Source organism: Phoenix dactylifera, chromosome 3 (genome assembly GCF_009389715.1).
Source record: "Phoenix dactylifera cultivar Barhee BC4 chromosome 3, palm_55x_up_171113_PBpolish2nd_filt_p, whole genome shotgun sequence".
Classification (NCBI taxonomy): domain Eukaryota; kingdom Viridiplantae; phylum Streptophyta; class Magnoliopsida; order Arecales; family Arecaceae; genus Phoenix; species Phoenix dactylifera.
Genome location: NC_052394.1, coordinates 24064739 through 24092354, shown reverse-complemented (window position 1 = coordinate 24092354; position 27616 = coordinate 24064739). Strand labels below are relative to the sequence as shown.

General features: G+C 41.7%; 3 protein-coding genes and 1 long non-coding RNA gene across 9 annotated transcripts; 3 read left to right on the top strand and 1 right to left on the bottom strand.

Moving 5' to 3' along the window:
- Positions 1–6: 6 nt before the first annotated feature.
- Positions 7–6552, top strand: LOC103704060 (protein NRT1/ PTR FAMILY 8.1). 4 transcript variants are annotated; one of them, XM_008787203.4, is made up of 7 exons: positions 7–125; positions 246–298; positions 370–495; positions 3335–3496; positions 3605–3822; positions 3905–4455; positions 5439–6552. In XM_008787203.4, the coding sequence occupies exons 4-7, from the start codon at positions 3385–3387 to the stop codon at positions 6280–6282; spliced, it is 1725 nt and encodes a 574-aa protein (XP_008785425.1). In that variant the 5' UTR covers positions 7–125; positions 246–298; positions 370–495; positions 3335–3384; the 3' UTR covers positions 6283–6552. The 4 variants fall into 4 exon arrangements, with proteins under 4 accessions (XP_008785425.1, XP_008785424.1, XP_008785426.1 ...); XM_008787202.4 differs by having other exon boundaries at positions 246–495; XM_008787204.4 differs by lacking the exon at positions 246–298 and having other exon boundaries at positions 34–125.
- A 243-nt stretch (positions 6553–6795) lies between these two features.
- LOC103704061 lies at positions 6796–8197 on the top strand. Its single transcript, XM_008787207.4, has 2 exons — positions 6796–7521; positions 7632–8197. Exons 1-2 carry the CDS (start codon positions 7189–7191, stop codon positions 8067–8069), a joined length of 771 nt encoding a protein of 256 aa, XP_008785429.1. The 5' UTR covers positions 6796–7188; the 3' UTR covers positions 8070–8197.
- On the bottom strand, positions 7385–13935 carry LOC108511176. Of its 3 annotated transcripts, none has more exons than XR_003385037.2 (5): positions 12087–13935; positions 11862–12002; positions 8123–8431; positions 7893–8027; positions 7385–7794 (listed from the first exon to the last, which is right to left on the bottom strand). It is a non-coding gene; the product is annotated as an uncharacterized LOC108511176 (long non-coding RNA). The 3 variants fall into 3 exon arrangements; XR_005511276.1 differs by having other exon boundaries at positions 8123–8254; XR_005511275.1 differs by having other exon boundaries at positions 8123–12002.
- A 3049-nt stretch (positions 13936–16984) lies between these two features.
- LOC120103897 lies at positions 16985–25428 on the top strand. The gene is made up of 4 exons (XM_039125112.1): positions 16985–17285; positions 18485–19241; positions 23929–24680; positions 25069–25428. The coding sequence occupies exons 1-4, from the start codon at positions 17266–17268 to the stop codon at positions 25094–25096; spliced, it is 1557 nt and encodes a 518-aa protein (XP_038981040.1). The 5' UTR covers positions 16985–17265; the 3' UTR covers positions 25097–25428.
- Positions 25429–27616: the final 2188 nt, after the last annotated feature.

Genomic DNA, 27616 nt, shown 5'->3' with positions numbered 1-27616 from the left:
GTGGCGTTTTGGACTTTTGGCTCGATTACGCGTTACCATATCAGCTCTGGGGGAAGGAAGGGAGAAGGCTCGAGCGGATGCGAAGGAATTCGCTCTCATGGGAGGATGTGGGAATTCTGAATCTGGTAGGGGATTTGAATTTTTCTCTCTCAAAAAAAATTTATGCATACTTTCCAGCTTTACTTTCCTATGGCTTCTATTTCCTTTTTTTTCTAGCGTCATTTTGCCCTTTGTTTCCAAATCAGGAGAGTAATTGGAGGCTGCGGTCGGCCCTTTCGAATCGTAACGAGCCTTGAAGGTTCTATTGTCAGGAAGATTTGGAATAAATTTAGTAACTGGACAGCTAATACTTTCCATTCCGCTTCACAGGCATCACCTTTCGGCCTTGATATGTCCTGATCGCTCCTCTTTGCATCCGCATATTCGCGTAGGGGAGCAGTAGGGAAAAGTAGTGTTCTCTCCGATTCTGTTTCGCCAGTGGTGATCCTTTGAAAGGTAAGCTGTAGAAAGCCTCCTCCCTCTTGCTTTGCAGCATGCAGCTCTTGCGCTCCAGGTTTGATTTTGTTCCCTTTTTTTGTGTGTGTGTGTGTGTGTGTGTGTGTGTGTGTTTGTGTGTGGAATTGCATTTACATTAGAAACTTTCGTTCTGGTTTTCTATATTATCCTTTAAGAATTTTACAGTATTCTCTTCTTGATTTGGGAATCGAACCCCTTTTTCATCATTCTTCAAGATCATTATTCATCAGAGCGTTTTGTTCGCTAATGATTTTGGAAGGACTAAATATCTGATGTTGGCGTACTTTTGTCCTCTTCCTGCTTTCTTTTGCATACTTTTCTGCGGTCTTATTCGCACCTTTTGCCCATTATTTTATTTCATCATGATCCGGATGGCCCGTTGAATATTATACGACAACGGAGATGAGATTTCAGGTTTAATAATAATAATAATAATAATAATTCTAAGCCCAGCCCTCGGTTTTCCCTTGGACTTTGCTTCCGTCGCGTGACGTGTGGGTCTTGCTCGCGTCCACGCTTCTCGGGAGAGGAAGGCAGATCTCGTAGCGCCTACCCATCATGGGCTGGAAGTAGAGAACGCGGCCCAATACGCAGCCTGATAACATTGTGGCCACAACGCCAATTTAGCCCCCGTCAATTTTTTTGGGTACAGGGACGGCCATTGGGCTCTCCGCTGGGACAAATCACCTACCCAAATCGAAACCCAGGTTCCTCGGGGGTTGCATTTTCTTGGCTGGCTCGCGTAGAAAATCGGCATTTTGGTGTTCAGCTGGCCACGATTCCTTCCGGAGTCGTAATCCTCCGGGGAATCGAACCGTATTCCTTGCTAAATTAGAATATACAGTTACAACCGCCTTTTCCCCAGGATTCATCGAATCCACGAGTCCTCTCCTCGCGCGACGGATCCCTATTCCCTGTGCCTACCTATCGCTTCACCACGCGCTCCTTGATAAAAGGACTCGTTAGTGGGAATGCGCGGTCCCAGCCCTTCCTTCCCAGTATTGTTAGTTCCGAAATAAAAACAAAAAAATCTTCCCCACCCCGGAATCTTATCCACGAGATCCCTGATAATATATCAGCGCATATCAACAGAGCGATTTGATCTGATCTCGAGTTAGTTCTTAATTTCTTCAGGGAGGTAAGTTTGGACATAAACTTGTTCTATCCTCCTTCAAAGTCGCTTGGTATTTTTTTCGGTGTTATGCATCTTCGTCTTGCGTCGTTTATTTCTTGCCTTGATATCTTGATTTCAGGATATTTTTTCCCCTTTTGGAAGGAGGTGGTCAGCTTTTTCTCATATGTTAATTCTTTGTTCGTCTTGATTTGGTTTTCCGTAAAATTAAAAACTTTGGACTGCGTATGATCTGTGATTCTTTGCCATGCACCAGTTCATAGGCTACCTTTACTTTGCTGCAATCTCATTAAGTTTCCATTACTTCGATTACCAGCTTGCTACGATAGGTTTTTTCTTGTAAAAATAGGTTCGGCAGTTCAACCCCTCTGCTTTAGGCCAGCAATTTAAATAACGATTTGCGGTGTAGCCTTTCATCAAAGAAAATTAGTTGTTTTCGTTTTATGGATTTAATGGCAATCAAAATATAGAGTTTCTTTGAAAATCTCTTGACGTAATTCAGTCTTACCGACGGCTATAAAGTTTTTATTCCTTGAGTTACATCCTTCTGCTGGGTATATATGGATCCGTGTTCATTGATTTCAGAACTTTTGCTTGTGATTTAATGCAGGCATAAGTAGCATAGTTTCCTCATGAAATTAGCCTTGTTACAGTTTTATGAATGCATAGTTCTATCCCTTAACAATTCGGAAATTACTGAAATAATGCCTTTGCCAACAATCAATTTATTATTGATATTCCGTATATCAGAAGTTTTCTTTGCGTTAACATATGCATGTACCAGCCTATTAGAAGATGATACAAACTGATGCTTCATACTTAAGAATGTAGCAAATACACTTTTCACATTTGGAAACCATCAACTGTTAGCCTCATGACTCATTACAATTTCTAGAATTTTAGAATCCTCACTGACAAAACTGTTAAGACATCAAATAGTTGTTTGGTTTTTTTTAATTGGAAAAGGAAGCAGCCAGCAGCGACACGCCAATTTTATTTAAAGGAATCAGATATTTACAAACAGAGAGAAGAACAGAAGAATGTACAGGGGAAGACTAGATTCCTCAACTGTTGCTGGTGTCTCGGCTGTTTTTCCTGTACATAAACAGTCCCAGCCACAGAATGTGTGGATTACCTGGATAAATGGATCGGTTTCTTCGAAGAAGAATTTTCTCATTCCTTTCTCTCCATATCTCCTAACAAACAGCTGCAAGAAGCTGATCGCCTGCTCTTCCACCCAATCTTTGTCGATGTCTGACTTTCCATTGTGTCCATAATTCATGAAGGTTCGCCGGCCACCCCCTTAAAGTCAACTGGGTTATGGTGGACCAAATGCTTTTAGAGAATGGACACCTCATGAACAAGTGATTAACCGACTCAGTGCTATTACCACATAAAGAACATCCGATATTACCAGTCCAACCGTTCTCTGCTAAAATTTTGCCTGTGTGGAGTTTATTCCGTAGTGCAAGCCACAGAAAAACTCTAATTTTCTCGGACACCAAATAGTTGTTGTTTCTGTTTTATTTACTTGAGTGTTTATTGCACTTTTTGTAGTTTATTGATAAATCATGCTATGTTAATCTTGTTTGTTTTTGTTATGCGACCACTGTGGTTTTAATGCAATTTCCATGTAGGCTCACTTGGTTCTTTACTACATTGACATCATGGATGCTGAAATTGTAGGTGAAATAGTGAGAAAAACCACTCTAGGTAATATCTGAACTGCCAAAACCATGAGGGAAGCAGCTGAAGATAAGTACACAAAAGATGGGACGACAGATATTCGTGGAAACCCTGCTGTGAAGAAGGATACTGGGAATTGGAGGGCGTGCCCCTACATTCTTGGTATATCTTAAGTCCTTGTGCCATGTATTATAAAGATAACTCATTTTATTTTCCTTTTCTCTTTCGCATCATCATCTAAATACCAATGTTTTTTTAATCACTTTGCAGCAAATGAATGCTGTGAAAGATTGGCATATTATGGGATGAGCACCAATCTGGTAAACTACATGAAGGACCGTCTCCACCAAAACAATACTACAGCAGCAAATAATGTCACTAACTGGTCAGGCACATGCTATATCATGCCTTTGCTTGGGGCTTTTTTGGCCGATGCCTACCTTGGACGATATTGGACGATTGCCAGTTTCATGATAGTTTATATCAGTGTAAGAAAGTTGAAGAACCCTCCAATCTATTCTTAACTTGAACCCTCAAAACATAAAAACTGATCTTCTACCTTGATTGCAGGGTTTGACATTATTGACTATGACATCATCTGTCAATGGGCTGAAACCTTCTTGCGATAATGGTGTCTGCGATCCAACAAATGCTCAGACTGCGGTGGTCTTTATAGCACTCTATCTCATTGCATTAGGTACTGGAGGAATCAAGCCCTGTGTCTCCTCCTTTGGGGCTGACCAATTTGATGAATCAGATGAATCTGAGAAGAAAAGAAAGAGCTCCTTTTTCAATTGGTTCTACTTCTCAATCAACATTGGGGCCCTGGTTGCTTCCTCAGTGCTGGTCTGGATACAAAACAATGTAGGATGGGGCTGGGGCTTTGGAATCCCAGCAGTGGTAATGGCTATTGCGGTTGTGAGCTTCTTCTTGGGCACAGCATTATACAGACACCAGAAACCTGGAGGAAGCCCCCTTACACGCATTGCCCAGGTTGTTGTGGCATCTTTTAGGAAATATGGAGTGAACCTACCCCATGACAAATCTTCACTGTATGAGATTTCAGAGAAGGAATCTGTGATACAAGGTAGCCGTAAGCTTGAGCACACGGACCAGTTTAAGTAAGTTTACTGAAACAAGCCTATTTATTGTCGATTTCTTACATCCTATGTAGGTTAGCCACATTTACAAGTGCTGCATCCATCCTTTTGACTTAGGATCCCTCCTATCTCCTTGGGTTTGGCTTTGTGAATTCTTCTTGGCATTCCTTCCAATTAAGGGTTGCGTCCTCTATCAAGGCAATTATCAAATAGTTTCTTATGAGTAAAATTCTTTTTTCTTTCCAGGCTTCTAGATTTTCCAATCTATCTCCATTTACTTATTACACATAAATATTTCCTTCTTTTCTGGGGTAGTTGGAAAGCTGGTTCGCATTAGACTCTTTAACATACATTTTTGATGACTGATTGAATGACAAAAGGCACAGTCATTACTTAATTTCTTGGTTATGATGAGATTGGTCGTAATTGCATTTCTATTTAAGGCATAGATTGGGCTTATTTGGGGTAGTGTCGTTTTTGGTCTTTTGAGTTTGATGACTCTTGTATTTTATGTGAGACTAGGTTAATAAAATCATTTTCTGCATCGATCATCATCAAATTCACACATGGAAGATTTATTGTTTCATTGTTTGGAGACACTTCAGTTTGATAATTTGAAAAAGGAAAAAGAAAAAGAAACTCAGTAAGATATAATTTGCATTTTCCTATAGAAAAAAATAATATTTCTGAATTGTTGACTCCTTACCTAGTCAAAATTCAGAGAGCAAGGAGCATGCACAATAATACAACTGATGCAGGTACCTTTTTTTCATGCCAGGATTTTTTCCCCTGGAAGTTTTAGAAGAATGTAATTTTCTAGCAGAAAAACTAGTTTAGGATGGAAATATATGACTGCTTATTGAGTGGAATGGCAAGAAACAAACGGTGCCTTGTGTGTGAAACCTCTTGAAACTTTTGCGCGTGTTTGAGCTGATTTAAGTAAAATTCTGTATACATGTTCGAGGTGCACCTGTAATGCATCCTTGCTTATACGTTTTTCTCAGATTCCTTGACAAGGCAGCTGTGGTGACTCAAGATGACAAGATGAAGGATCCAGTGGACCCATGGAGGCTCTGCACAGTCACCCAAGTGGAGGAGCTCAAGAGCGTGGTGCGAATTCTTCCTATATGGGCCACCGGCATCATCTTTTCTACTGTCTATAGCCAGATGAGCACCATGTTTGTTCTCCAAGGCAATACTCTGGATCCCCACATGGGTCCCCATTTCAAGATCCCATCTGCTTCGCTCTCCATCTTCGACACAATCAGTGTTATTGTCTGGGTTCCAATCTATGATCGCGTTATAGTCTCAGTGGCTCGCAAGCTCACCGGTCACGAGCGGGGCTTTACTCAGCTGACACGGATGGGCATCGGCCTGGCCATCTCCATATTTTCCATGTTGGCTGCTGGGATTCTGGAGGTGGTGAGGCTCCGCATTGTAGGAAGGGATGGTTTATATGACTATGATGGCTATGTGCCCATGTCTATATTCTGGCAGATCCCGCAGTACTTCATCATTGGGGCCGCGGAGGTGTTCACCTTTATCGGTCAGTTGGAGTTCTTCTATGATCAGGCACCTGATGCCATGAGGAGCTTGCTGTCTGCGCTCTCGCTTACCACAGTGTCACTTGGTAACTACTTGAGCACGCTGCTTGTCACGATCGTCACAGACATTACCACCAAGAATGGGAGGCTTGGATGGATTCCTGAGAATCTTAACCGCGGCCACCTTGATTACTTCTTTTGGCTCCTGGCCATACTCAGCCTTCTGAACTTTGGAGTCTACCTCTGGATCGCCAAGTGGTACACTTACAAGAAGACAACAGATAAAGACTTTGAATCACAGTAACCATTGAAGGAGCACATTTGCCTTAGGAGATGCGCAAGTTTGGGCTAATGTGTGGTAAAGAGGTCTTTTGCATTTCTAGCTGCTTTTAGTGCTTCGGATTGGATTGGATTGGATGTTCGGTGTACTTGTAAATTTGTCAAGAAAACTGCTTGCAGTTTACTTAAATCGTTACGTGCAGCTCTCCTGATAATGGATTATATCTCGATGGTTTGTCGTAGTGATATGTACACGTCAGAATTCATCAAAAAGAAAGGCCTATGTTCTTTGAAGCAATCTATGGGAAATAACTCCATGGCCATCTATATTCTCTTTAAAGGGTTCCATTACCAAATTCCTTTATTTGTTGCCTGATGAAATGTATTTTTCAAGAATGGCCTAATGTACTGTTCTTAATATACGCACTGCTGGATTACTAGTTACTCAGCTGGGCTTACATAAATTGTCTCAGTGTCGGTTGGATCATTCCAGCCCAGAATGACAGATGCTGTCATGTTAAACAGAAGATTTTAACGGACAAGTAAACAAAAAAATAACTCTGGTTCGCAAAATTTTACAATAATAATAATAAAAAAAAACTTGCTGACGTGGAGAACTCTGGGAACATCATCCAGTTGACAGAACAACAATGGCGAAAAGTCAAAAGGATTTGACGAGAAAACATTATTTTCCCACTGATCACCATCGATACCCAAGATTTATTTAAAAACAACAGGGCAAAATGGTAACATGATGTTCACTCCACTCTTTTTAAAATAAAACTAAAAAAGGCGATGGATAACTCGATGTCAACACACGAGAGGTCGCGAAATATCTTCCTCTCGCCACCTCGTCTCTCTTCTCCGCAGCGCAGGCGTATCCACAGAATTACAAAGAGATCTCCTCCTCCTCCTGCATCATATAGAAGATATGAACACCCTTAAGGCCATTCAAACATCCTTCCCTCCACCAAACCAATCATTTGCTCATGGAAAAATAACTGCGAGCAGGAGGCAGAGATTAATCCTCTGTTTCTGCAATTCGAAGGAAGCTGGATCTGGCTCCTCCTCCCCATCCGAAGGAGACAAGCGAAAGCAGGAACTGCTTGCGCGAATTGCTATGCTTCAAGCCCAAAAGGTTCGCCTCACCGACTTCCTCGATGAGCGTTCTGCATATCTGACTCAGTTCGCTGAGGATGCCACTGCCGAGTTCGACAAAATCGGAGAGAATGCACTGAAAGAACTTGATGAAGCCAGTTCCAGGGTCTGCTTGTAACTTAATACGAAGCTTTTTTTTTTTTTCTTGCATTCGAAGTGCATGACAGCATCTGCTATCCCTCCTCCAAATAACAGTGATTTTTTCTGATGTAGCAGATCATGGAGAACCTGGAGAATCGGATGCAGGCTTTTGAAGAAACCGCAGAAATTAGCAAACAGGAGATTGAAAAGAACGAGAGGATCTTGGAGGACTTTGAGGACAAGATCGAGCGGGACCGAAATGAAGGCCTGTTCTTCAAGAACCTGCGGGAAAAGGCACCTCCAGGGAAAGCAGAAGCAGAAGCTAAGTTGGAAGGGCAAAAGATCAGAGAAGTCACAAAGGAGAGTGCAGGATCAAAGATTCGGAGAAATATTTACCTTGCCCTCATGTCATTGCTACTCGTCACAATAGGAAATGCTGTGCTCGCTACTCCTGAGGTGGAATGGAGGAAAGTTGCAGCATTGGGCTTGATATTTTTTGGCCTGCTTGCTCAGTACATTTACGAGCAGAGCCTGTCATCAACAACAGAGAAAACGGATAAGAACAAAGAGTAGAAGTCATATACTAGTAGAAATCCTCTCCCCTTTTTGGCAAATAGAGGTCTTACCGAGTATTGTCTGTTCTGTATATTCTCAGGAATCTTGCGGAAGCAATCCACTTTGTTCCTGTTTTTGCAAATTCAGACCACTTTTTTTTTTTTCTCCCGCAAATGATGGATGCCCCTAACCCACAGGTAATACTACAGCTCATAAATGGGTATTTCAAGCCCCACAAATAGCTCCATTCAATATGAAAACTGCGTGCATCCAACTCTGCTATAAAAACTACGTGCATCCAGCTCTACTAAAACATGCAATTCAACTGTATCCACTTGTCCAGGGGCAAAAGCATCCAACGTTCTTAGAATTGGATCCTTCTTGAAATTAGAAAGAAAGAAAATAAATAAATAAAAACAGTACTGTCCCGAAGTGCAAATAGAAAAAAACAAAGAAGCAAAGTAAGTAAGAAGTTGCATTTTTCTGGTTTATTTCAAGGACTGGGCAATCCGTTGTTAGTGGTGGTTCAAAAATTCTTCAGTTTGCTGACATGACTATCATTTTCTCCAACGATTGATAAGAACTGCATCTCTTCTTTGAACATCATCCTTTATGGCTCTGAAGCTATATCCGGTCTCTCTATTAACTTCCAAAAAAGCTTTGTGCTGCCCATTGCTCTGGATGCCCCTCAACCATTGCAGTGTGCAGCTTCGCTGAACCGTCCTCACTCCTCCTTGCACATTAGGTACCTTGGACCTCCTCTTAATGCCGGTAAACTCAAGAGAGGTGATTGGATGCCCCTCATCCACAAGATGGAATCTAGACTAACTGGTTGGAAAGGAAAGTTCTTATCATTTGGGGGTAGCCTAGTCTTAGTAAATGCAGTCCTCTCTACTATGCCGCTTTTCTATATGTCTCTCTTCAAACTACCTATAAGGATAGTCAAAAGAATTGATGGCCTACGGAGGGCCTTTCTTGGGAAAGGGACTGAAAAGGTAGATGGTTTGAACTGCAAAGTTAATTGGAAAAAATGTTGCCTTGCAAAAACTAAAGGTGGGCTTAGTGTTGAAGACATCGAGGACTTTAATACTGCTCTATTAGCAATGGGGATGGAGATACCTCAAGGATGATCGGGCCCCTTGGAAAAGATTGTTATCTTGCTTCTATTTTAACAGGTGTAAACTTGCTGATTGTTGGAAGCCAAAGAGCAAATGCTCTGCTATCCTCAATGCTCTCCTCTTTGCAACCATTCTGGAATAGGTCTTCTTTTGTTGTGGGGAATGGGTTGAAAGTACTCTTTCGAAAGCACAAATGGATCCCGGATCTGCATTTGAGGGCCTTATTCCCCAGCCTCTATCAGACATCTAGACTCAAATCCGGGTATGTGGCTCAATTCTTCAATGACATCCAATTCTTGGCACTTCCAATGTGGCGCTTCTCTTTCGACTAAGGCCGCAGCTGAACTGCAGCAATTGTCTAGCCTCCTTCATGGAGTTCTGCTGAATCCAAACCAATCAGATGATATCTCATGGTCCCTTACCGCCACTGGTTGTTTGACCACTGCATCCCTTTATGGCTTTCTTAACTCAAGGGGGATCAATTGGGACCTTGCTCCTATGGTTTGGAAACTCAAAATCCCTCTAAAAGTTAGGTGTTTCTTTCAGATGGCACTCATTCACAACCTAAACACTAGGGAAAACTTATTGAAAAGAACGGGTAAGTCCCTTGGTGGCTGTCCATGTTGCTCTGATTCTTCAGAAACAACCAGTCATCTCTTCATCCATCGTCTTCGCTGCTATCAGTTTGGTTAACAGCTGGTCTATTCTCTTTGATCATAACACCCTTCTTGGTTTTGGCAAGCTGTGGAAACGTTTGAAGAAGATTAGAGAATTAGGTGTTTCCTCTTCAGATGAGCATGGATGATGCCTTCTTTCTGCCGCTGCTGGTTTCTGGCTATGTGTGACTCTTTTAATGAGATAAAGCCCTGCTATTCTGCTCTTCCTTTGGTTCAGTTCTCACAAAAGGAGATCATGGAATCTCAAGCAATGGGATGATCCCAGGATCTTACTATGCTGTATGAGCTACTTTGTCAGGCTTCTCCTGAGCCTGCGTCTTTCTTTTTCTCCTTCTGCTCTTTACCATGCTTATTGTTTTAAGCTTTCTTGATGACAGCTCTGTAGCTCGATTGGATATATTCCTTCTTCTTTTTTACTGTAAATTCCCTCTTCAGTCATCCTGGATGTATCTAAAACTTCTCTTCTTCATTAATAAAATTTCAGGAGACTAATGCGGCTTACTGCCCATTAGTCTCCTTTATCCTCAAAAAAAAAAGAAAAAGAAAAAGAAAAAAATAAAGAAGCTTGTTTTTGCAAAATTCCCAAATTTCTATAATCAAATCGTCCTAAGAAAGACAAAGACAAATAACCACGTCCAATTCTTACAACTGAGGTTTGATACACACAAGCTAGCCTTGCTTTTGCATCAAGATAAAATTTTGGCAATATTCTCCATTGCCAAAATTGAGTAACTAAGACACCCGATGCGGTATAACATGTCCAGAGAACCTCTCCCAAGTGTTGAGCAGCAAAGAAGACGATCCAGTCCGCCGCCTTGTTCGCCTCATGGAACACATGTATGGCCTAAAATGAATCACAGCCTCTCACCATCCTGTGAATGTCACTGATCAGCGGATGTCCGCCCCCTCGCCAATCCACATTCCGAATCCAATCGATGACCGTGGTTGAGTCCCCTTCAAGGGAGATACAATCCGCCCCTAACACCTGTTTAACGTAGATAATGCCCTCCCATACTATCCTGAGTTCCGCTCCTATAGTTGTCATGTCAAAGGTGCGACGCCCCCCAACTGCAATCAATCTGGAGTCATGACCCCACTGCATCCTATATTTTCAAACAGAGGTTGAGATGCAAATTATAGATTATTTCCACTGCTTAGGCTTATGCTCTTTAGTCTATGATGGCTGAGTTTGATTACTTCTGACAAATGAGAGGGATGATACTGTTTAGCAAAAAAAAAAAAGGTGCATGGGCGTTAAAGATCTGACAATGAGCTACACAAATAAGTGTCTTCACACCTCAATTCTAACTAGCACGTCTACTATGCTATTTGCTGATGTGAAAGAGACGTATATGAACCATACCCTACCGAATGAATAGTCCTGAGCTCTTAATTGAGACCAGTGAATCATCCAGAGTCCCCATACCATTTACCTGTTATCAGCCTGTCATTCAACTACTTGGTTCTCTTAAGACTTGACACCAACTTTGAGATTCTGAGCAGGTCAAATTCCCCACAGGGCTACCGATGACAACAAAGATCTCCGTGTGAATGAAATGATAGGAATACCTTGTACTAGAGAGAGAGAAGCATAATGTTACTTATTTTCTCCTTTCATTTTTAATCTAGCTTTTCAAGACTTTTTCTATCTTGCAGCCAGCAAGCGTACAGGAATATGCACATGCACACAAGCACACAACACATAGCAGCACCTCTGCGCTCCTTCCCACACGCATTGCAAAATAGTACTCATATCACAAGTAAAAGCTAGATAACACATCCTAAGGAACCAAACAGATGAAAATACAGCCCAAAAACAATACGACCAAGTAGCATTAACAAACTTAAGGACGAATATCAATCTGTGCAGGAAACTCATAACATGAGAAATTGTTGTGTTCCACAAAAATGGACAAGTAGTTAACAAGCAAAGCCTTCAACATGAGCCCATTTCGATTGCGGATTTTGTAAAATAACTCCACAAAATGACACATAAGATTTCAAAGTAAACATACCTTCGGTGCTTAAAAGGATATAATGTCCTTCAAATAATCAGTTATCTTCCTGGTCCGTATTATCAGCAATTTTCAATCACGAAGTCCCAGAGTATTAGCACAACATGCATGCAAAGAACACAATGCCACACTAAAGTGTTTCTGCATGATGATACATGTAAAGGGATGTGACCAATCAAATAGGGGTAATACCAAGTTAAATGGAGAGAAAGAGAGAAACCTCACCTTGCACTAGATCTTCGTAGTGATCATGTTGGAACTGGTCAGCTGCCGATGATTGCCTTACCTAGTATACACCAGGTAATGGAAGTTGGAATAATGCCACAACACAAGGCATCATCCAATAACTTGACTGTTTTGGATATCTTATTATAAGAACAAAGACCTTTAAACATTATGTCATAAGAAATGATATCTGGTTCCAATCCAGCCTCTAACATCTGGACCTGTACATCTGATGCCCTTTCACAGTCACCAACTCGATAAAGTCCATCCATAAGCACGTTGTGTCTCACTAGATTTTAAGTGCACTTTTTCTGTTTCATCTCCAAGCAAACATGCAGGGCTTCTTCCACTTTCCCTGTAGAGCAAAGGCCATTGAAAGAATGTTGTGCATGATGACACCGGCTTGGAAACCATTGTCAAGAACTTGGTTCCAAATGTCAAGAGCAACATCAATCTTGTCCATCCATTAAACAGCTGTATGTCACCACGTCAGGTTTGAAAACTTTTTCCATCATTTCTCTTGCTAAGCTAGAAGCCTCCCGGAACCTCACCACTTTACACTATCAATCTGTAAGTGTGAAGTATGTTACAATAGTAGGAGTGCAACTATTGCTGACCATCCCCTTGAAAACCTGGATGGTGTCAACAATCTTAGATGCTCGACAGAAACCACTGATCAGTGCATTTTATGTATGAGAATTTGATCGGCAGCCATGTTTAGCCATTTGATCACAAATGCAAATTGCTTCATCCAATCCCCCATCTTTGCACAATCTGTTAATTATTGAGGAGAACATGAAGTCATCTAAGTTTTTCTCTCCATCTTATTATGCCTCCTTCAAAATCCGCAATGCTTTGTTGATATAACCCTTTTTGCACAATTCAGGAATCAAAACACCATAAGTTACCAGGTCTGGAGGGCATGCATTAGCCCCCTGAAAGCTTCCCAAAGAGAAACTGCTTCATCTGCTTTGTCATTCTCATGCAGTCTCCTGATCGATGTGCTGTAACTGACAATTTTGGCAATTCCCTGCCTTCCCATCGACTCCCAGAGCGTCAACAACTCCTGTAGCCTCCCTGCTTTGCGGAGCCCATTTAGCAGAGAGTTACACGTGACAGCCAAATCCTGTCTTGATCATCTCTGCATAGAGGGGCGAGGCCCCCTCCACATTCCCTGACTCCAACAGGCCATGAATCAAAACTCCACAAGTGAATGAGCCCTCACCAGCATGACGGTATACATGGCAACATTTGGACTGACTGTGCTGTCCCTCACCAGCCTCTCCCTGATCTCCATTCCCTTCAAGAACTCGCCTTTCTTCAAAAACCCTAGTAATCAGAAAATTATAGAACATCACATCGGGCGTCACATTTTTATCGCACATTTCGTCGAACAGTTTGAGGGCGTCGTCCAAGTCGCTGGATCAAGCAGCCTCCGGTCACAGAGGCCTCGGGTGAGAATGTTGTAGCTCTGGAGGTTAGAAGAAACGCGCGCGTGGCTATGGAATAAGGCGAAGAAGGACTCGGCCTGGTCCCAGTGGCGGCCCCGGACGAAGGCGTCGAGGAGGGCGTTGTGGGAGCGAACACCAGGCTTGCAGCGGAAGATGGACGGAAGTGACTGGAAAGTCGCGAGGGCGCGGAGAAGACCTTGAGGGTGACGAGAGATCGGTCTCGGAGAAGCGATGGCGGGTGTGGGAGCGGAGGAAGCGAAGAAGGCGGAGGGAGGAGGGCGGGGGCGGACGAGGAGAGGCGGTGACGGGATCCTTCTCGTCTTTGAGCGGGGGATCCGTCTCGTTTGTTTTAATGAGGAAGGCGGAAACCTTTGCATGGTTGCATGGTGCTGCGACGTTCCTTGTGCCGCGTAAGCCGAAGTGGGTGCTGTCCTAACTTTTAAGTTTACGATTTTATACATAAAATTTTAATACCGTGTAGGGATTGATGTGCAAAATTCGTTCCTAGTATTCGTCATCCTAAATCCTAGGAGCTCAGTATGCAACAAGTTCAACCCAAGTGACATTAAATCAAAAAAAAAAAAACAAAACAATCATAGTTAAAGTATTCAATCAACAAAGTTTTTGACAATATATTTTAGCTAGCATATAGTTAATTGTTGCATCTAATTCAATAGCTGATTTTTTGTTCAATTATATGATAATCTACAACCAGGTCAAGCTCAAACCGGATGTCGAGATAAGCTTGAACCATGCTTGAATTGAGCTCAGCTCAATGAACTGACCCTCATTAGAATCGGATAAAAAATATGAACAAATTCACATATAACTCCTTGCAAAACATAAATATTATAATAATTTTCACAAAAAGAATTTATCTCCTCCGGCCACTAGATATATTATCATTGAAACAAAGCTTTTTAAGTCAAACTAATTTTGGTAATCAAAACTCATTAAGAAAATTTTACATGTATCTCCAATAGTTGGTATCATATATAAATTTTTATAGTTTTTAAACAAGTCATGTCATGTGCTATGAACTGTACTTCTACGGCACATGTTTCTGTTGGAGCCCCATATAACCACGAACAATTGTACCCTATCCATTAGAAAAGAGTGTTCTACACCAATACGTATATTGATTTTCTTTTAAAAGAGAAATAAAGAAGTTTACACCTGTCAAAATTGAGAGGATGTTTATCAAATTAGATAAATTAAAGTTTTCAAAGAAACCATCTTTTATATCGCATATTGCATGTGCCTAGCATCATTGAACATTTATATCATTTGAAAGTTATATAAATCCATGGCTGATTTATGTTTAAAGAATAATAAATGTACAACAATACAACTCCATCCAACTACACGAATAATAATTAGAAAAAAAGAGTAGGACTAGTCGTTGGAGCTTGGTTTGATACAAGCCATCCAATAAATGCAATAGGAGATGGAGCTATACATCATACAATTGGCCATCTCCTATCTTTTGCTTCTCAGGTGGTGGCGAATAATGCTGCTTGCATAGCGGGAGATTCTCGCCCGTAAGGCCGGACCTACTTTCCGCTCGAAGAAACCACTAATTAGCTAGTCGGACTAGTAGTAGGAGGTCAGACCATCAAAAACCCTTCAACTTCTTGCTATCCAATCAAAAAATTCAATGGTATTGGATGAGTCAGGTAAAGATATCGAACCATCTATTTAACCCCTAGACTTCTTTCCTCCAAAGAAAAATGGAACTGATTGAGCTATAATTATTCCTATTTTGTTTTTGAAAGACGATCTAGATTCATGGATTATCTATGATAGACAAGAAGAAAAAGAATTTCATAGGTATAAGAGTTTTTTTTTTTTGGTACATCGGTGACTCACATATGACGGACGTGAATGCGGCCAACAAAATCAGAAAGCAAAATGCTACAGAAAGACTCTAGCACCGATCCGTGGTCTGCCCAGGTGAAGCCTTCCGAGTGGTGTGCCGCAAAAGAGGCCACCCAATCTGCCACACTATTTGCCTCCCGGTAGACGTGCAAGGTCTGATGAGAGACGCACTCCTCCAATAATCTATGAAGCTGTCGGTATTGGAAACGTCCTCAGTTCCTCGATTCATTCCGTGGCGCGGTCGTGGAGCAGCGGTTGGTCATCAACTAAGCGGTCTCGACCCCGGATCCACTCGATCACCATGATCGAGTCTTCCTTGAGGAGGAGGCGATCCGCGCCCAGTATTCACCTCGCATAGGAGACACCCTCTCAGGTAGCTCGCAGCTCGGCGGACACTACTGATGAGTCAAAAATCCGCTGACCCCCTGCTGCTACTAGTTTGGCATCATGGTTCCTGATGACGAACCCCACACCGCCGCCTCGCCCATCCTCGATGATACTGCCATCGAAGTTCACCTTCAGGAAGCCAGGAGGCGGGAGCACCCAGGAGACATGTATAGTCCTAGACGTTGCAAGAGTAGAATGGGGCCCTATATGTCCCTGGCTAACTCAGAAGGTGATGCCTCAATGATGCCTGATATCTCCGCCACGTGCCTTAGCACTCGGGCTGCCACCGTCCTTGGTTGAAGGCCGCCTCCCTCGAAGACTCGGGCGTTCCTATCCAGCCAATAGTGATAGGCTAGGTTGGCAGCACGAGTCCCCATGTGCTCATGACCAGACCTCCGAGCCGAGGCCTCTAGGAACCGCAGGAACACCTCGGTGGATGCCCACATCTACCACTGGTCAGGGCGATCCAAAGCACACCTCCATATCTGATCTAGGAACCGCAGGAACATCCTCCTCCGCCGAGTATGTCATGCAAGCCGCAGGAATCCTCAGTCCTCGCCGCGCCAGCACACCACTGGTAGATAAACATCCTCATGCCACCTTTCAGCAATAAAAAAAATAGAAGGTTGCATGGTGTGATAAATCTGCCTCGTTTCATAGATTCATTCGAAAGTGAAAGAAAAGACTAGAAATTAGGTTGTGCCCGATCCAGCAACGAATTGGGTACGAAATAAAATAAAACAAATGCTTCATTTGATAATCGATGAGGTGCTAGAACAATCGATGCTGCATATAGACAAAGAAGAAAGGGAAAAAGAAAGAGACCTTTAAGAGCACATGGGATTATTTCATATAAAGACATCACAAATAGCAGCTCAATTATCCAGCTTGAAACATCCAAGCGTACTAGAACCCCCTTTTCAAGGAGAACAAAGTAAAATTACCTAATAACTATATGTTATGATGGAGGGGAGAGGTCAATCGAGTAAAATTAGCAAGTGCATGCTTGATGCCATGGATAAGGCTGACACTTTCTGGCCTTTGGTCTAACATGTCTATTATATCTGGAGGAAAGAATCGTCATAACACAAGGGCATGGTTATCCCTTAACATTCCAAACACAAAATCCTTGCCCTAAAGTTTCATTTTCTATTTATTTTTATATTATTTGTTCACCACCTCATCACCATGCAAAGATTTTCACAACCGTCCAAATTCAAACCCTCAAATCTCATCCATCTCCTCTCATTTGTTTTTTTTTAAACACTTTCCCCTTTCTCATGTGCATCTCATGGTTTATTGCTGCATAAAACCATTATAGGATCATTTGGGGCATTCCTACACCAACCAAGCAGCTTGCGGGCTTTGATATCTCAGGAGCGGTGGGAGTCCTTTTCCCTTCTCTCCCAACCATTTGTTGGGCTCACCCGATCCGAAGGGAAGAGATGCAGCGGTGACTGGTGATGAGTCTCTTGGTCGCGATGTGAGTATTTCTCCCCCTGGCCCTTTTCGTCTCCATGCTCTTTGTCCTTTCTTAGGACAAGGAAAGAAAGCATGGTCCAGACCAAACCTCTGCACCCCTTGGGGTCTGGCCCTAATTGACATCAATCTTTGCTGCAGCTTTCTAAGACCGACTTCTTTTTGAAATAGAACAGTCGTTACTTATAATAATAAAGTATTTTTATTTTTATCTGATTTTTTTCCCTCATGTCGCGTCGTCATTCATGCTTTGTTGAGAACCCAATGTTACAATGACTCTCAGGCATTTCATATAATTTTTTCATATTACTTTTTAATGAAAATGCATCAAAAGCTTCAGATTGTTGTTTGCTCATATGTAAGATATTAGATGGATGAAACAGTCAGCTAAACCGGGTCATTTTCTCTATGATATGATGTATTCTTACTTGCAACTCGACGATGTTTAAGGTGTCTTGGTTTCGGTAGCAGTAAAGATCAGCCAACCTTTACAAAAACCTCAGACCTTGTCTTATATAGTCTGATTCCAATCATGGATCGGTCGTAATCCTGTATAAGCTCCATCTAAGTTAGCTTGCTTCTATAACTCTGGATGAATGACTAATGATCGACCATTGGGTATATTTTGTTTAAAGGAAAAAGGACTCAGGTTGACCAACATCAAAATGGGAAGGTGTTTTTAGTGTCCTCTCTCCATATGTGTCTCATGCCGTATGCAAGGCATCAATCTTGTCCAACCTTTTTTCTAATAGCTTTATCGACTTCTTGCCCCTTTCCTATTCGACGAACAATCCGGTATACTCTGTACCACTATGGTCTAAGGTGTCCGGATTAAGAAATATTCTGCCTAAAAGGAAACCAAAGTTTGTTCCCCCAATTTCTCTTGTTCTACCGGCACTGGTTTCTACTTGTGTAGACATTGCTATTCCGGATAGCGGGGCTGTTCTCTCCTGGGTATCACAATTCGGATCCCGCAACTGTGACTTGTCCTAAATCCTAGCCCCCGGCCCCCTCCAAAACAAATGGAACCGACGCACGTATGGGCCGTTTTCCGATCTGATCAAACGGCTATGATTGGCCACACGAAGCGAAAAGGCAAACATGTGTGTTTTCAGATCTTGTTCCGTTCGCTAATGCTAGTCATCATCTCCGGGTGTTATTTATGATCTCAGTCTTTGAGCAAAACTAACTTCCCCTGTTCAGTAAGCACGAGGAGAACGAAGCGTCCGCCAAAAAGAGTAAAATAGGCGCCAAAACACCCCCCTTCCTCGGCGGTCACCGGAACCCGAACGAGCGACATACTTGCCTTCCCTCTCGACTGCGGTATCCCGCCTTCCTCCCTCCGTCTTATAGCCCCGCGGAACACCGGACTCCGATGGCCGGCCTATCCTTTTATCTTGACGGTGTCCCTCTGGATTCCCCCCTCTTGAGCCCCTGCAACGGCCTTTCTCTCTCGCCCGCCTTCGCCGACCCCGAGACCGAGCTCCGGCGGCACTTCGACCAGATCTCCGCCACTCTCGCCGTAGATTCCTCGCCGGAGAGCCCAGGGTTCGAATCGCTCCGCTCCGATCTCGTCGAGCGCTGGGTCCAGAGGTTCTTGGGCGGGGGCGGTGAAGGGAGTCCGTGCGATCGGAGGTTTTCTTTGTGCCCGGGTCTGAGGAGGAGGATCGAAGCGCTTATCCGCGAGCTTGTGAGCGAGAGAATGGACAGGTTGAAGGAGGCGGGGACTCTGGGTTCTTCGCCGGGGTCGCCGGGTTCCAAGAAGAGGAAGAGGGACTTCGAGAACATGCTGATGCTGGTGAGAACCTGCGCCGCCAACCCCTTCTGTGGAATGACTGGAGGCGGCGGCGGTGGAGGAGGAGGAGGGGAATGGCTGCAGAAGGTGCTGATCGCGCGGCGTACTATGTACCTGAGCTCGGCCGGGTTCGCTAATGTCGAGGACTTTCCTTCGTATCCTGAGGTAATCTTTTTTCTTTTCGCTAAAGTATCCTCAGGCGATCTTTGAAGAAACATGAGTGTACATGTTCTTATGCTCTGTTTGCTGTGAAATTCCAGTGGTTTTACCATAGTTTTGATCTCATCTTTGCTCGCGCTGTCGTGTTCTTTTTTGTGTACATGATAGGTTAAGGTAATAGAACTACTGAAAATGGTAACAAGAAATTAGGTCGCTCGGTTTAAGATTTTGCATCTGTCTTTTGATAGTCGATCTATCCACGGATGAATATGATGAACTGTAGACATGGCATATTCCAGAAATTTAACATGATGGGGCATCTTTTGGAATTTTCTTGTACAGGTGTCGTCCCGACCGAAACTTTCTTTTCGAATTTTCTTTTGGACTTAACATGATTGGCGGGTCTCACCTGGCTCTGGATGATGTCTGTTAAAGCCTTTTTGTAGATTATGGTTTTACTCGATATATTTCAATCTTTTTGGTTAAATACTATAAATCTAAATTATATGCGTCATGCCCCAAACCCCAATCACATGAAACCAGGCATGCAACATGGCTGCATATTCCTTAAGACTTAACCTCTTGAAATATGCAAGGGCTTTTAAAATTCCATAGTCAATTCATATAGATAACAAAAGTTATAGAACCAAATATTCATCTTATAATTAACCAATTGTGCCTTTCACCAAACCAACCGCTAACTTGGATTTGAAATAGTTCATTAGAAACCAGTGTGCTAAACATTTTGTCATGCATGGGTTCAAACACACAAGTATCCAAATAGCATTTGAGTTACCACACCCCTAATTTTAGATGCAAATACCTATTACTACTAACAAAATTAGACTAATTTATAAGGCATATTTCCTATCCAAAAGATGAAGTTTACATTACAAAACAACTAGCCTGGCTCCTAGTCACTCCCCAAATAATACCCCACCAGCCTGTAGTATCTGTACAATGAAAGAGAAAACAAGGCAGTGAGCATGATAACCTAGGAAGCATCCCACATACACTCCTATAATTTAATTTAGATCAAATATATATGTATATATATGAGGATTTTTTTCGAGAAGTATTTAAGAAATACAGTAATATATAGTTGAATTACCGATTCAACTATGGATAATTGAAAAATCATGCAATTTCACCAAGTTCCAAATCAGCCATACTCACAATCCAAATTATAGAATAACCTTTTGGATAACTTAGCCCCAATCATGCCCGCTCCTCGTGGCTTGGCATCAATCACATGTCGCATTTCTGGCTATGACTAAGCAAACATGCTCCAAAAATTCTTAATTTATACAGGGTCCGGTATCGAGATGGCGAACCTTGCTACTGGTTTTAAATTTTTCCAATTTGTAAGTCTATATTGCTACAAGCTGATCCAAATGAAAAGTTCATTTCTTCCTATGTGAGAATCATAAAATCACCAACTTTTGCAGTTAAGAAATATACTAATCCTATTTTCAAAACAAAACATTTTTAGAAATTAATTCTACATCTAAGTAGTGCAATAATTAGCCCTATTCTGTGGACAACTGCGATAATCTAGCAACTTGCCATACTTCCCTTCTAAATCAATGCTTGAAATTTTCCAAGTTCAAAGCAAAACATTATTCTTACAATCTCACTAAAAATCATACTAAAATACTATATCTAAGTAAGGATTTAATAAAATGCAATGTTAGTGCTCCGTTCCGTTTTGCCCTTCATTGCACGTCAGGTCATTTTAACGATTTAATTGACTAAGCAAACATGCTCCAAAAATTCTTAATTTATCAGGTTTATTGGTTCATGAATTAACAACTTTCAGTTAATGTTTAAGATTAAGATACCCACCGAAGTTCAAGTTATAATTTTTGGATTGAAATAGGGCTGTACCTACCTGCTCTGATATCACCATCAAAACACACACATACTTACTCTACCATAATCCACTTTTATCCAATATCTTTGCAGTTTAAGAAATTAAATCTTACCCTAAACCCACCTAGATTTACTCCTACAATGCCAAAAATTTGACATGGAGAAAGGATTGAGGTTTGACCATGATGATGGCTTAAATTGCTTGGCTTTTCCTCTTGTTTTTCTTTTCAAAAGTGCTAGTTTCAGATGAGCATTAAGAAAAACAAGTTAGTGAGGGAAAGAGAGACCGAGAGAAAGAAATGAGAGGGAGAGAGAAAAAGAGTGTGTGTGTGAGAGAGAGTGAGCGAGAAGGTGAGAGTAGGATAATGAAAGAAAGATAGAGAAAGACTGGAGAAAGAGGGAGACAGAGATGAGAGAGAGAGACGGTGGACGGTGAGGGCAAGAAATGCGCACATGGCGCATGCCCGTGATGAAAAAATGGGGCAGCACATTAAAGGTGGTCCCATATGGTGGGTTGGACTGTGGGCCTAGGCCATTACAATATCTCTTGGGTTTTAATTTTATTATATGGATTTTAGTTTTTCCTGATCTGGAAGTGATACATGAAGGTTTGCAAAGGAGATATTGTATTATACGAAAATTCTAGGGTTTTGATTCTAATGGTAGATCCTATCCCATTGTGATACTAGTTAGTAGTTCATGGGAGATGTATACATGTAAGGTTATCCTTGTCATTTGAGTTGTGTCTGTGTTGAATAGAAACTGTATGAGCACAAACATAAAATGGGATGGGAAGGAAAAGGGAAATTTCGGAAAAAAAGAGAAGCTTTTCCAGATGTAACTTGACAAGAATGATAATGTGGAAAAGAACCTAAAGAACTATCAATAGTACTCTACTAGTGCTGCCCTATTGTGACCATGTTTTCAACAAGATTTCATTATAACATTAAAACAATCATCATAAAAATTTGGGTACTTCTGTTATGTTATTATACATCCATCTAAATTCCAAAATAAAACATCATCCACCATAACCACATATGACCATTATCATGGAATACTTTTAAGTTTTTTTATATTAATATCTCGACAAGTTTATATATATATCGGACAAAACAAATCCACTCATGGTTATAAAGTCAGATTACATTCTCACATGCTGCTATTACATGTTATTCCTATTATAAAATTTAATAAAGACTGCTATATCACCATAATCAATGTAATGCATACAATAGTTTTCTTGTAAGTTTTTATTTATGGCATCTAACAATCAATAGACATTTTGATGCCTTTACATAACTACAATGGCATTATTAGAAACATAGTTGTGACAATACTTGAGTCTCCTTTTTCACATCATTTGGCTGATGCGAGACTTGCTTCAAGTGCATGCCAGTAAAGCAATTTGTGCCTGCAAGAGTAATGGTAATTAGATATTTGGTTGATGCATCAGAATGTCCATGTGGTGTTATAAATTCTACTGCTTTATTCTTTAACTTGCGTACTTAAACTGACAATTCGTTTGTTGAAACACTCATGCATGCTTCTTGATTTTAAACTTGGCTTACTCACATATAAAGCTGTTCATTTTCATGCTTAAATATAGATTATAAACCGTTGATCATATTAGGATTTGTAACAGTGCATCTGTGAGTTCATTATCTTATTATTATTATTGTTATATGATTTTCTTTTGACTTGTTTTTGTATGATTAGTTGAAAATTTAACCTGATAGATTTTACTGACATTTATTTTGTTTTTATTTACCTGTATAACTTTAAGCATTAAACTGCATCTCTGACCTTGACAAAGATAAATGATGGATAACGATTATTTGAGAAAATTTCTTTGTCATGCATTTTTAATCGCAAGAACAAGCAGAACAACATCCATTTGGTTGTACTGTGATAGGAGAACTGGCCTTTTTCGCCATCATCTATTCAAATCTATCGATTTTTAGTTTAGCACAATGTTTCTGCCAGTTCTGATGCCTTCTTAACATTCTTTGTAATAAGAAAGATCTGTTCCTGTATTAGGACGAAATGCCCTTGGGGTAACTGAATTTGCTCCAGTGACTCCTGAAAAATGACTTGTTTTATGAAAATTGATGTTCGTACAAGAAAGCAAACACCATGCAAATGTGCACTGCACCTTGGGGGAGGTATCTGTCAGAATATGGATGAAATGATGAACAGGGCCTTGTGGCATGCTGTGTTATGCTTCCTTTGGCAAATGAACAGTTTTTAAATTATTTTGTACATGTAAAAATGCTGCTCTGAGCATGCATTAGAAATGCATAAATATGTTTTGAAAAAGACAAGTCAAACTTATAAATATCGGAAGGAATATATCATATATCAGTACCCATTTCTTGCAGTAGGCCTAGATTTGTGGATAAGCATGCTTGCATGCATGTGAAATCATTATGCCTATTTTTGGCTTTTCTCAGGATGTTCCCATAGATTTGAGGAATTATAGTCATAGAAATCTCCTTTGCGAACTCTTGGAGCTCCTATTGTTGTGATGAAGTTCCTGCTTACATGTTCAAATATGTTTGTTAGGATCTTTTGTTTGTAACTGGGTTGAAATTTATATTCATTTGGACGTCTTCTGCTGCAATATTTTTGCTGTGTCTTTTCACGAGCTTTCAGCTACTTGATTGACCCATGCATTTTCTCTTGATGGTGGGAAGTTATCTTTCTGAATTCATGCCTTTATTGAAATTGTCCCTTTTGCATTCTTGACATGATTATTGTTTTGGCGCCATGATGAAATGAAAAATTGCATGTTCGGATGAACCGGACAAATGATGAGCAGTCTTCAGAACAAGCACGGAAGAGACGGAAAGCGGCCGTAATTCAGCCACAACGGAGATCTCCAAGAATAGCTCAAAAGCTGAAAGTAAATGCACGCCATCTTGTTGCCCTCAAGAAGCGAATTGGAGTTGGTGCCTCCTTTCAGGCTGATGTTCTAGAGTGGACAGGCCTACCCAGTGTGAAAGATTTTTCTGAGGACAACGAAGATTTGGATGATTCAAGGTGGTTGGGTACCAGAGTCTGGCCATTAGAAAGTGATGATAGAAGAACAAGTGAGGTGACGATTGGGAAAGGCAGGCCAGACTCATGTGCTTGTGCCTCTCCAGGATCTATAGCCTGCATTAGGTCTCATGTAAGTTCTGCAAGACTTCAACTCCAGTCTGACTTGGGTCAAGCTTTCTTCAGTTGGGAATTTGATGGAATGGGTGAAGACGTTTCCAAGTTGTGGACACATGGGGAGCAGATGTCGATTGACCCTCTTGAAAGACTGAATCCTGAGTCATATTGCATGACTTTCTGGAAACTCGCCGAGAAATGTTTCACGTCCAAGAGCAGACAAGATTTGGTGAGGTATTACTTCAATGTCTTTATTCCAAGACGGATGAGCTACCAGAGCAGCTTGCCATCTGCAGAGGTCAACTCTGAGGAAGATGACGATGATGGCAATAACAATGATGCCAACAAAAATGCTGATGACAATGATGACAAGAAGGGCAAAGCTCTTCAGGCCTCACCCTCCAGGTCTTCTCGAAGGTATTGATAGCATATGAAACTTCTTAGATGCGCTCTATGCTCCTGACCTGAATATCATGCCAAAGTCTTGTTTTAAGTTATAGAGTGCAATTTCTATCAACTATATTATGAGCAATCACACTTTTAAAATGTGATATGTTGCATTCTTAAAGTGAAACATGTTGGGCCATAGGTGGGATAAGTGCCTGATTTATGTATGATTAATAGTGGCTTGCATGTATTCTAGTTAAAACTTGAGACGGCAAGCGTTTCTTAAAATTAGAAAGATATACTGCATTTCATTATGATTTTTCAGATTACAAGAAGAGATAGTATTGTCTTTAGAAGTTCTAACCCAGTCAAGGAGTATTATGCTTCTCACATGTTATTTCTTGGCGTTCTCTTTCAGGTCTAAAAATTCAAAGAAGAAACGTTGAAGGCATATTGTCCGCCATATGGGCATGCTGTAGTGGTGCTTCAGCATGTAGGCTACTCTGAAATCAGACATTCTTTGTGTTTCTTGGCTTGGCGATTAAGAGATTCCAGATGGGTCCAATTTTGCTCATTTTTGAAGGTTCATAGCCGGTAAGGTTCAAACAAAGAGCTACTTAGGTAGATGATCCTCAACAGTTAAAACAGATTGGGAAAAACTGATGGGAACCTTGTTGAGTCGGTAACTGTCTGGGGATATTTTTAATAATTTGATTTTTTCAAATGCACAGCATAACTGTAAAAAGAGGTATCACACACTGTGTTTCACAATTTTGGATATTTGGCGTCACAATTGGTTTTTGCTGGAGTAATATCATTTTGGCCCCTTCATAGCAACTTTAGAAATGCCAGATTTTACAGTTACTTTCTGAGATTTTCTTGAAGTTCCACATGTCTGCATCATTCATGCAGTCCTGTAGCACTATATCTCTATTTTAATTCGCCTAACCAAACTAGTTGTACATGTTCTTAGCATCTTGCTTCATGTTTAATTTTCTCCATTTTTTTAAGCCCTAACGGTGTGCAGTGTGCATCGACTTCTGGATTTCTACTTTTAATTCACCTTACACAGATTGTTGGATAATGTTAGTCATGCTTCTACCAGCATCCCTTCGCCATAAATTCTAACTAATCCCTTCGCCATGAATTGGGGTGGAATGATTGGTGCGACGTGCTAAATGTCCATGATTTAACATTTCTTTAATTTTGTTGCTGCATGGTATTGTTGGATGGATGGATAATTTGTTGGTCTGCATTGTCCATCGTTTGTTCTTTGTGGGCTTGTTTGACTAATTTTAATCTTGGTTGGGTTGGGCTCTTGTTTGGTTCGTTTCCTGCATGAGGTGCTTCAATCTTGGTTCCAGAAATCGAGAACCAGATAGAGTTGGTTAAGGATTTTGGTTCTGGGTTAGCCTTTATTCTGAACCCATCCGAGCAGCGTGCACCCCCTGTACAGGATGGTTCATACTGCACAAAGCTAGGCAAGCAGCAAAGGCCTGGCCGACTGAATTAGGGTGTTTTGGGAAAGGGTGTGATGATGCTTCGACGTAAAGCCACGATCATAGGATCAAATCACAAGGATTGAGCGGCAAAGAAAAGATGGCACCTTTTTATCTCGCGAGCAGCTTCTACTTTCTCGTGCTCCCTTTGCCAGGGAATATATGTAGTTCGCTGGACAACACCACCGCTTCTCCATCACAGAGAAGCAATAAATGCAGGGCTTCCCCACTTGGAATAACCTTTAAACACTAGGAGCGATGATTTCCATGCAATCCAATCCCCACTTTATCGTAAAATTCTCATACCACGGGCCCCTTCGTGAACTCCAAGGCATGCCCTGAATAATAATGCAGTCCCTCCGGCCATTTGCGGTGCCAAAGCCGAAGATTTCCTTGGCAAACCGTGAATCCCCGAGGAGGTTTAGCCGAGGAATTGTCCTTTTGCTCGGGCTTCTTCCATGCTTTGTCCCCTTCTCACAGCCAGCCGAACGACGCATTCCTTCATCGGGATTCCCCTGTAATGGGATCTGTACTGTATAGATTAAATAATTGTTTATTGTTACTTTTGGGCATTTGCGGCAAGAATGCTGTCAGGATGTGGGGACCTTTTTTAAGTCGGGCATCATTACTCGATCCAGCGTTTCATTAGAGTTGCTAATCCAAGAGCGGAGTTGCTTTGTGAGCGGGGGCGAGCCTTCTTCGTCTCGTCGAATTTGCTCGAGGGAAAGAAAGAAGGGGCCCCCGCCCCACCGGGATTTGAGTCTCTCACGAATCGCATGGTATGCCGTTTTAGCATTCCGTTTCCTGTTTATGCATCTAAGCTGTGTCCTACCATTACCTGCATTTCTCCGGCTTTGGCTTTTCTCGGCCAAATTGCCGATATAAAGCCCCGTAAAAGTGCTGCAATGGGGACCCCCATCGACCCATCACCCATATGACAAATACCCAGATTCTCCTATCAAAAGCTTTGCAATACGTCCCAACGAGGAGCCCACCTGCATAGCCGAGACGAATAGCCAGCCGATTCTTCACAAGTTAAGTCGTGTCTATGCCCTGCCGAGCATCACAATGTCTCTTTGTTCGCCTCCAGTTACGAACAAAGGAAAGAATCTTCATTGGAAGATCGAAATTAAACTCGATTCTAATGTATCCATTAATGGATGGGTTCGATGCCTGGGCTGCCATGTTTTGCAGGCGAGGGAGGGAAGACGAGACAAGTGGCGTGGGTCAGTTGGGGGAATAGTGAACGCGCCGATCGCTCGGGTTTGGCCCTTGGTCTCACAAAGCTCCAGACTTGCTGAATGGATGCCTATGCCCTATGGTAGAGAATTGCACGAGATTGGAGGGAGAAGAAGGGGTTCCTGGATATGTTCGCCCCCGGTCTCTGGCTTTATGTTTCCTCGGGATGATGGGGAACGATCATGGATCAAGGAAAGGCTGGCTCTCACGCACCCTGCTTCTTTTAGC